Source organism: Camarhynchus parvulus, chromosome Z (genome assembly GCF_901933205.1).
Source record: "Camarhynchus parvulus chromosome Z, STF_HiC, whole genome shotgun sequence".
Lineage (NCBI taxonomy): Eukaryota > Metazoa > Chordata > Aves > Passeriformes > Thraupidae > Camarhynchus > Camarhynchus parvulus.
The window spans coordinates 35718618-35729903 of NC_044601.1; the positions used below are offsets into that span (position 1 = coordinate 35718618).

General features: G+C 38.4%; 1 protein-coding gene across 1 annotated transcript; it reads left to right on the forward strand.

The window, feature by feature from the left end:
* The first annotated feature begins 2234 nt into the window (after nucleotides 1–2234).
* On the forward strand, nucleotides 2235–10970 carry LOC115915813 (protein FAM240B-like). Its single transcript, XM_030969505.1, has 3 exons — nucleotides 2235–2258; nucleotides 9408–9552; nucleotides 10892–10970. Exons 2-3 carry the CDS (start codon nucleotides 9413–9415, stop codon nucleotides 10968–10970), a joined length of 219 nt encoding a protein of 72 aa, XP_030825365.1. The 5' UTR covers nucleotides 2235–2258; nucleotides 9408–9412.
* The last annotated feature ends 316 nt before the right edge of the window (nucleotides 10971–11286 follow it).

Below are 11286 nucleotides of genomic sequence, written 5' to 3' on the forward strand. Positions count from 1 at the left end.
AAATACAGACTAAGTGTACCAGGATTACTTGTGCAAGAGTAAGAGCTGACTGCTACTTTTATTTCCAACTCTCTCACACATGAACAACAGCACACAGTCAGAACACTAAGACAGGATTTGATTCCTGCAGATATGTAACACTTCAAGCATGCCAAAGGTCTACATTCCATCCATTATTTTGCAGATTCTTCTGTGGTCTCTGCTAAGGACATTAAGCAGGTGCTTACAAGAACTTTTGCATACTAGAGATGAGAGCTGTTATCCAAGAAGTTTCTGGTAAGCAGCTGTGAGATATGCTTATGAAGTAAACAAGGGCTGAGGTGCACAAACAGCTGAATAGTTTTTGGGCTGTATATAAAGGCTGCCCTGCTTTTGAGAGTGAGCCATGTTTTTCAAATCACCTGTCACCTGAAGTGTTTTCACATATGGGTAGCCCAGCAGAGTACAAGTTCCGTCCAGGATTACTGGATGCACCATTTGTCTTTCACTAGAAATCACTGTGAATACACAGATTAAATGTTCATTGTAAATACAATCAGCAAGTATAATAACATATCTAATCTACTGCAGATGACCAGAGCATGTGCAATGTTATATCACATTTTGGCCATCCTTTACACAGGGCATCTAAACTGCACAAATGCCCATGCTTCTATCAGAGAATATCTGACCAGAAACACATGTTCTGGTCTGATGAAGCCTGGACACTGCAGTTCCCCCCTGAAATTCGATCTTTGCAAGTGTTTATGGAAGGTATTCACTACATTATAACATTAGAAACTAAACAAACCCTCAAATTCACTGCAAATTTAACAAGATGTGTTTAGCAAACAGGAAGTGTTACTCAAGCTCTGAGTCAAATGGCAAGGAAGCAGTTCTGTTGGTCTGCAGCACCATGGTGGTTAGCACCACTTCCCCATCAAGCCTGGGCTTCGGCTTCTTTTTATAACACCATATTATTTTAATATTCACCCAGCAGATTGTATTTGTTTGTGATTTCTAAAGGCAGCCAGAGTTTGAGCTATTTTTCCAAAAATAATCAGTTTTATCTATTATATGTTGTTGTTTTCTTTTTTCAATGCCACTTATGTGTAATGGTCCTAAAGCTCTGAGACCACATTACCATTGTTATCACATGTGTGGAGGGACAAGTTGATTTCTGTGTTCTCATATGATGTGAGGTGGAATTAGACACACTGGAGAAAGCTAATAGGTACTGTTTCTTAGGAGTTAAATTTATTGATCAGGTTTTGGAAATAACTGACATTTTCCTTTACAGAGAAAGGCTGTAGCTCCTAGGTTTTGCACAGGCTTTTTTTTTGTTGTGCTGTAAAGGAAACTGCAGAAAAAGTAAATAAGTAAATATGAACTACAGGAAGCATCCATCTAGTGGCTGCTGCTTTTGCTACTTGAGGTCTGAAAAATTACAACAAAGAGAGGTAAGGTTAAAATAATCAGCACTTGTATAAGAACTACTTAAGCCAGCATCACATATGGTACATTAGCAATGTAGATGGATTTAATGAAAACTGAAATAAGTGCATGCATATGTCATCAGCCAAACTACAAAATGTTTTCCTCAGAAAATGAAATGTAAAGATATAAGCATTCATCTTTAATAGACTTATAGCAACTCTAAATTGTAAAAGTAGTGCTGCTTTAATGCATTTCATGAGCTAATGCTAAACATACAGACAATTCCTATGACAATTGCCTTGAAGAGAACAGATTTTGTGATAGGTCATAATCAAGCACACATCCTTAGATTAAACACCACCAAGGTAGTGCATACTTCTGTAAGTCACCCTGTAATGCAGAACTGAGTGTGATTTGTCACACCATTTCAGCCTCCATTACAGCTAAGACACTAGTGTGGAATTTTTCAAGCTTCATAGGAAGATTATTAAAATGGATAACATTAGCAGGCATTTTAAAGAAAATTCTCATCACTTGCCAAGTCATGCTCTTTGAGGTATCTGCCAGTGTGGGAGGGATGCATGGTCTCAAGGGGGCCTGTGTTTCACGGTCATCTCAGGCAGGGGGCTGCAAAGTTCATTAAATGATCTTATCTCACTGTTGGTTCTGTTCAAAATAGCCTTGATATGATGAAGGATTTATGTTACCCACACTTCAAATAAAAAGTACCGAGGGATGCATTTCATTACTGCCCTGTGACACTGGAGAAGCCACAGCTGCAGTGGTAATATTCCTCGTTTGTGTCACACAGAGAATTTATTTGCAAGAGTCCTGCTCCAAAGGTAAGAAAGTATTTGTTTTTGTAGTGAGTTTTCCCTAATAATGTCAACAAGAAATGTATTTGTTCTGTAACTTTAATTCTCAAAAAAGTATATTCTAGGAAAGATGAGAGTGTGAGGGAAATGCCAGGGAAGAGTGCCCAGTTTAGCAGAATCCTAAGGAAGCTGAGTAGCATCGATACAGAAAAAATGTTTACAGATAATTTCCATGTCACAATCCTGAATAAAACACCAAGAGATATGGCTGTACATTCTCAACTGATGGACTAATGCTAGCCAAGGTTACATGCACACATACACGCACACACACACACACACACACACACACACACACACACACACACACACACACACACACACTCTCTCTCTCTCTCTCTCTCTCTCTCTCTCTCTCTCAGGTTTTTAACTGTGATCTGCTGCCTTGAGGCATTTTAATTCAATGGTAGGCACCTTCACATGAATCAGGAAAGATTTCTCTTGCATGTTTTCTCTGAACTGGATGATCTAATAAAGGACATGAGCCCTGGGCAAAATTTATCTTCTTTGATCCTACACCGAGTCTGCCTGTACTCTAAAATCAAACAACAAAGCAAAGTGCATTCAAGATCCTTGACCAATAAATATTAATTTATTCTATATGCTTGATATTATGAATTCAGTAGTTCATAGGAGCAGGCTTCAAATATATCCAGGAGTGGGGAAAGTCTAATGATTAGAAACAGCAGTTGATCTCCTGAGCAAACCACAACCTCCTTAAATATGCCTTAGATACTGAAAATTAGAAGTCAATAAAAGTCAAATGAATATATAGAAAGCTCAGGAAAGGCACTTGGACATTTATTTGTTGCATATAACATTTGAATACCTGTTTGCTTATTGCTCGCCTCTATGCAACTGCCACCACAGCCCTGTTTGTGTGTGCTGGTGGCAGGATGTATGGGAATGCAGGCAGCTGCCACAGAGAGCCAAATGCAGGGAGCAGAAAAACCTGGGTAGCAGAGGGGTGAAGAAAAGGTCATCCAGGGATCATTTAGTAATACCTGCATGAGGGCAGTTTCAGGCATCACAATGTGAAAAAGACATTAAACTATTAAAGAGCATCCAAAGGAGGGCAACAAGGATGGTGAAGGGTCTGAAGGAGAAGCCTTAGGAGAAGCAGCTGAGGTCACCTCATTTGTTCAGTCTGGAGGAGACTGAGGACAGAATCCATTGCAGTTACAACTTCCTCATGAAGGGAGAAGGAGGGACAGACTCTCTCTTCACTCTTGTGACCAGTGACAGGACACAAGAGAATGGTATGAACCTGTGCCAGGGGAAGTTTAAATTGGATATCAGGAAAAGGTTCTTCATGCAGAGGGTGCCTGGGGACTGGAACAGGATCCCCAGGGAAGTGGTCACAGCACCAGCCTGACAGAGTTCAAAAAGAATTCAGACAGTCCTCTCAGGCACATGGTGTGACTCTTGGGGCTGGTGCTGCGCGGGGTTGGGAGTTGGACTTGATGACCCTTCCAACTCGACTTACTCTATCACTCTATCAAATGCAGCTGCAGCAAGAAGTGGAAAGAGATTTTTCCATATGGAACAACAGAGGTGAGGAAACCAGCCAGAAAGGTGTTTGAAAGCACAGGTCCAAATCAGTCAGGTTATGCAGGAGGGCTGGCATGGGAGGTGAAGAGGATGTGATGAGAAACTCAATAGACATGATGCCAGAGAAGGGAAAATCAAAGAGACCTTTCACAGAATCCCTTGACTGCAGGCTGAGGGAGACGAGACAGTGCAGAATGGAAGGCAGCAAGTAGCAAAATATAAAAAACAGGCATGGGAGCAGAACTAGGATAGTAACAAATGAATGGGTTACCTGGAGGAAAATGAAAGTATTGATTCCTCAAATGTTTCGTTCAAAAAGTTTTAAGAATTTTAGTCTTCAGCCAGAGGACTGCTGAACCCTCTAGTACAGAAAATCAAGGCACAGAATCAGTTCCATCCAGTTTGATAATTCCATTGTTCAGGTGTCTGATATCCAGAGAAAAGTGAAAGCAGAAGAAAAGAACAGAAGCCCATCAGATGAGAAGAACAGAATAAAACATAGTGCATGGTATTCAAAGGCATTGATGTTGACACCATAGCAGTATGAGATGCAAAATCCATGTAGCTACTACAAGCCTTGTCTTAATATGTTTGTCCAAATTTTCTACAATTGCAAAGCATTTGAAGAATAACTATTCTCCTTATTAGAAAAAATAGGCTCAGATCCATCACTTCTCACAGAAAAGCAATAAAGGATTGTGGGAATTAGGAGAAAGGATAATGGTTGAATAGAGATTGCTACATAGTACTTGAGTGAAAACATTTTCAAATATTAAAACTGTTTAATGTATCTGCCAGAAGTAATTTGCTAGGTGCCCACCTGTAACTCCTACTAGTATTGCTAAGTCATCTGTCAGTATGGTAGTCATTTTCATACACAGGAAATTCCCAATATGTGGAGAAATCCAATTAAATTGATTGAAATTTATACCCAGAGAATAACTCCCTGACTGAACGCACTCTGGTAAGAGCATGTATTCCAAACTCTGCCAAATTATGAAACACTGGTGGCAGAATAAATAACTTACCTAAAATGCCCTCATTTCATGGCAAACTCCAGACAATACTGTTTGCAAAGGAAAAAGCACAGATTGGTAGTAATGCTGAACTGCAAATGAAAATGAGATTGTACAGTACACATGGAGAGTCACACATCTTTGCTGACACTGGGACAGTTAGGGACTTGTGCGCACCAGAAGACCACAGCAGTCTTCCCCATCCTCAGGCTGGTGCTCCAGATCAATTCCTCCCAAAACTGCTCATAAACAAGGCAGAAAGGAAGAGGAAGCTGTGAGAGCAAGCTGTGAGAAACTCTCCCACAAGCTGCTCACGGGTGGCACTCATGAGAGAAACCACACACACACAACATGCCATACAAACCAAAGGGTACAGGGCATTAAACTAAAGTGCTCTCTTCTGCCTCTGAAGAGTTTTAACCAGAGTCTGGAGGCCCAAGTTAGACTTGAAACCAGCATGCTTCCCTAGGCAGGATCTCAAAGGAGGCATCAGTCAGCCCTTTGAGATATGAATTACTGCCAGTTGCAGAAGCAGAATATAAATGACATATCCTAGACCCAAGGAAAAAGAGGGGAATCATGAAGATGATCACTAGTCTTCTTTTCCAAAATCAAAACAGATTTCTGATGGGTTTTACATCAAACAGTACTACTGGCATAGATGGTATTCTCTCCTAAATATATAATTCAATTTTTATAATTTAATGAATATATAATAACCATAGTCACAAAGCATGGTCCAAGTAAAGTCAGAACAATAAAATATTGTATTATTTCTAGGGAAATGCATAAGACCCTGAAAACTCTGACTGACTGTGCTTTGTAAGAAACACAAGAAGGAGGAAAAATAGCTCTCCTGACTCATTAAAAGTTTTATAAATTTTAAAACTACATTTCACATAACAATGTGTTCTACTAGAGGAAGAAATTCCACACTTTTCTTTACATTCTTTCTTTTGCCTAAGAAACTTTTGACTTCCAATTCTCTACATGAAAAATTGTTTCTGGTGGTGGTAGTATTTTCTCACAGAAACAGTGAATTTTAGCCTCAAACTATTGATTTTTCTTTTACATAGAAGTCGAGGTGTCATATCAAATTGATTTTACATCCCTCTTTTGTTCTACCAATATAATTTCTGAGTTCCAGCTCACAGTACTAGTGTCACAGCTTCCCTAACTTTGTAAGACCTCCTTTAGCAAATTGAGGCTAGATAATACCAACTTGCTCTAAAATTATTAAATCTAAAAATAAGCAGTCATCGTTATCATGTGTTGGATAAAGCCTTCCTAGAGGTTATCATGTTTTTCCTTTCATTTGAGAGTGCCTACATTTGTCCATTGCAATCATGCCTGTCAGAGAAGATTACCAGAAAGAGCCTCTCATTATTGTTCTCTTGAAGGATTGTCACTAGAGGCTTAAAAAAGCTTATTTAGTCCTAGCTGTGGCAGGGCAGTTAAAGTCAGAACTAACTGCAAGGTCTATAAAAGTGCATCAGAACTGTCTGTGTGCTTTAATAGCATGTTTCTGCTCACCTGTTGCATCATACAGAGGTTTTTTGTTCAGGCTGCTTTGGAGGCTGCTTCCCTGAAATCTTTTCCATTCTTCTCTTTCCCTGTTAAATGAGGCCCCTTATCCTAACTACTCTGAATGAGGCTTCAAGGCATGAAAATAAACTGTTTCCAGGTGATAACCGCTGCTGCAAAGACATGATACAGGCTTAAGTCCTGTTACACTCCTCTGAAAATAGCTGAAGTATGAGAGAAAAATATGAGAGCTGGAGAAATAGTGACAGACTAGGTTTGATATCCCTGGCTGCTCACATGCACTGGAAGTTTATGGTTTATAAAATGGATGGGAGGACAGAGGTGAATTCAAACATCTATGCACATGACACACAAAGGCAAAAGAAACCATATGAGTTATTTCAGTGGAGGTATTGGGCAGTTCCTACAATCACCATGAACAGGCTCAAACAGATAATTCAAAATATAAGGTAATTTAGGATAAGGTCATTCTACAGTTCAGAGAAGCAAATGCTTCCATATTTACATACTGTGTTTATCAACAACATATAAGTATTAGTAATGATGCAGAAATTCTGATGTGTTCAGTAACTTTGATCCTACTTGTACATATTTGGGAGTTGTCCAGCCATAAGGGAAATGAAAACAAATATTAAGAAATGAGGAGGAGAAAATTTGGCACCAAGATAGCCATATGTTAAGACAGTATAAAAGGTTAGGAAAGAATGACTTGGACAATGGTGTGCTTGATCAAACACACACAAATACTATAGATCACAGAAAAGTACTAATTCCTGTCCCTGCTCCACCTCACACACCTAAAAAAAAAAAGAAAAACAAAAAAAGAAACGAAGAAAAAAAAGGCTCCCAAATCTGTAATGGATAGCATTACAAACACTTTGTAGTCTCAACAGAGTTCTAACATTCTTCTAAATACTGCCAGCACCAGATGTAAAGCAAATAACAATGGAAACTACTTCTGAATATCTCTTTTAGTGGCTTTAAATTTTTTCCTTGTGATTTTTTCTGCTGTGGGGGCAGGTGTTAGAAAGATACATTTACAGAATGCACTAAACCCAGTACCAAGAACATATTCAATCATATCAGGAGGCATAACATTAAAAACCAGTAAATTATATGTATATTCTGAAAGTAAATGCTTGTGCTCAATTACACCTTGTAAAAATGAGTTCCATAATTTTGCCTTATTCAGGAGTGATATTTACTCTCATATATATATAAAAAAAAGATGCATCCACAGTATATTAGACAGGAATTCATAATAATTCAGAAGGATGAAGTTATTATGATTTGCTATCTCTTCTGATAAGGAAACCTGAGGACATTTTTTCCTGGCAGTTTATGTTGGAGCCCCAGGTATGTAGGGGAATTTTTCTTCCTGCACTTCAGAAAGAGTTATTCTTAGAGATTAACTTCTAGAGTGGAAAGTCCATTAGTTTTACTTAGATGGCTTTTACCATATCTTTCTCATACCTTTGAAGATTACTCCTAGTACACAAAAAGTTTAAAAGGGTAGTAACTGCCACCAGGGAAGAAATATTTGGGTTGGCATTGATATATATGTGTATATTTATAGAACACATAAATTTTATGAAAACATGCACATGTCTTAAGTGAAATTTTTGACCTGAAATTGGTTAGCCCCTAGCACAGCAATACTTGCAATTCACATTACAGACTAATGTCAACAATTATACATCCAGCTATAATTTGTTCAGGACCAGAAAATATGCTCAGTAATTCTTTTCTGCAAGACTTGGGCTCAAGCATCGTGCTTCTATTATTTGGAGGCCATGAGCTGATGTGTGAAGGCTTTACAGGGAACCACAGGGGAGTTACAGGAAAATCCTAGCAAAAAGGGGAGACCTCTTCAAAAGGGCTGATTTTATCCTCTGCTCACAGAGTCTTTATAATGTGTCTGTCAAATTTTCACAGAACAGCCAATTATGTAAAGATAATCAGTTCCCAGTTTTGTGTTTTCTTATGATGCCTGGCAGGGGAATGGCAGCAGTTTCTTCCAGCTTTTCCAAGCTGGTCTTGAGGGGCTTGTTTACTATCTCTCTATGGCTCTGATTAAAATAAATTGCAAATAATATCCATGAATCCAAACAATGCATGAGAGGGCCCTAAATACTTGTTAAAAAATTAAATTATCTGGAAAATATTATAATGGCATGTTCATGCAAAAACACATAGCAATTTGAAAGACAGCATGGATATACTAATTTCATATTTAATGAAGTTTTGAAAGTAAAGATACAATTTTCTGGCTGCAATGTGGCATACAGGGAATTTACTGTTAGCCCACAAAGAGTCATCCTGAGGCAAATATTCTTTCCCTAGGATAAGATTCACTCCAGAATTTATTTTAAGATGACATTAACTAAAGCTGAAAGTACAGAATCATCACAGATACAAGAATATATTCAATAAATTTGAACCTATTTGAAGAAGAGGGGAAAATAATTAGTAAACAAGGTGGGTTTTGCAAAGTCATCATCTTATGAAATTATGTACGTACTTGTATATATATAAATTTTCTACATTTCCAAATAAAGCTAAGTGCCAGAATGATTAAAAGTGAATCATCAGAATAATAGTTAATTTAAAATTTTAGAGACATGAAAATAATGGGGCCAAAAAATTCCATTTTATATGGCAAATTTTTTGTTTGTGAGTAAAAAGTATCCTAATTTCTAAATTACAGAATACAAGAGCACTGTCCTGATTTTGAACATAAACGTCACAGTTAGATGAAGGTGAGAGATATTTTAGGTACACAAGTAAGAATTCAGATCACTGTAGACAGCATATCCTTAAGCGTCAGAGCTAGGAAAGAAAAGCTTAAATAATGACTCATGTCCACAGTTATCCTGATCCTACTAAAAAAAGGACTGTGTGACCCTAATGCTGAAAATCCAAAACATCAAGAATCTGCTTTAGCCATGAAAATGGATGAGGAAGCAGTAAGTTGTCATACAGTTGTTTCAAATTTTTCCTTTAGAGAAAATGAATAGCCAATATATGCGTCATGAGGTGCGGGGCTGTGAAACCAGTGACCTGAGGAACTTCTGGGAAAAGACCATCGAACAACAAACTCAGTACCTGCAAAACGAAAAGGAACGTCAGCGAAGAAGCGCTCTGACAAAGTGGGTAATCTGCATCCAGAAAGCTTACCTGAGTTTGCATTGTAATTATTTTTCTTTAAAAAGTAATACCAATACTTAAGTCGTGCAATGAAATCTAAGTAATTTGGGTTTATAGAAAATAATAAAGCTTCCCAAGTTAGGATGTAATGCTAATGTGTTTAAGCTATGGCATCATAGAATAGGAGAATAATTCACTCTGATTCCATAATGAGTCCAAAGCATAGAACTTTCTGAAATTACCGGGACAATATTTAACAGTGCAGACTTGTCTTGAACGTGAAGGCTTTGGTTCAGAGTAAAGCTAGCACAGATGTGTACCTGGCCCATATTCTTACGCTGTAGCCTTCCTTTCACAAGCAAATAGTTTGACTTGTTTAAGATTGTTTAATTTGTATATGGTAAATCCACCATAAAGCAGATGATCCAAGCATACTGACTGAGGCAAACACCATTCATAGGCATATCTACCTTATTCAGCCACATTCCCTTTGATCAGTCACTGCAAGAAAGAGCAGTCTGCAGCAAGATCAGCAGAGTTTTACTTCACATCAACTCTCCGTTAGTTGAAGGCATATGCAAAGATATATACTTTTGGTATTTATTATATTTTGTCTTGAGGTCATCTAGTGAGAAAGCAATTTCCCAAAGCCTTCCTCATAGCTCTCTTTGCATTGATACATGAAAAATTAGAGCAAGGACAGCCTTACATTACTGACCCTGGATGAAGGAACGCTAGAATAGGTCTCCAGCATGTTTTATCCATTTGTGACTAACTTCATCTCAATGTTGCAACTCCTCAACTGGGAAATTCCTCTCTTTTCTCTTTAAGTCTTTCTGTGATACCTAGATATTATCAAAAAGAAAATAAAGGCCCACATATTACTGAAAGCTACCTGTTATATGTCTAACAGAGGCTCCAAGATGTGCCTAACAGAAACTTCTAGATGTACAGTGTCTCCAAGCTAAGCAGGACAGAGGAGGAGGGAGGATGGGGAAGTGCTGGGTGATGTGACCCAGGAAGGGAGGCTGGGGAAATGCTGGGTGATGTGACCCAGCAGGTGGCAGCAGGCAATCTCCAGTACTGGCGACAAATCACTCTAGTACTCGAGAGAGGGCACACTGGAGATGGAGATGAACCACAAAGCACAGGTGATCTCTCACTGGGATTTAAGAGCTTGTCCTGAAGTACCATCCAGCAAAGAGCTCTAAAGTGGCAGGAAAATTTGCATGACAACTGGGAAAGAACACCAAAGAATATCATCAGTAGAAAAGATGAAGAGTATAAAATCCATTCCATGTAAAATTATGAGGACAAGCTGATCCATATTTCTGTCCCTAGGCTCAGAAATGAATGGATGGAGAGGCTGGAAAAACGGATAAAGATGTTGAGGACCCAATCTGAAGACTCATCCAGCTGAAGAGCCCACACTCATTGCACATTTGGGGGAAAATAAATCTGTTTTGTAGGAAAGCATGATGTAAAAGCTGAAGTCAGTTTTACTCCGTAGCTTAAATGAGCTATAATTAATTAGCTGTCATTGTTTGAAGTTTCATATGTGAAATGTCAATTGTTGCTTTCAAGACTGTGCATCTGTCCCTTCAGTTGATAAATGGAGAATGTAGCACCCTGAAGTATTTAACCCTAATCAATCATGGTTCTCTGAGATGTAGATGCCTGGGAAAAGAGTTTAGTTACACAGTTATGCTCTGCAAAAGCATTTCCTCAATATTTTA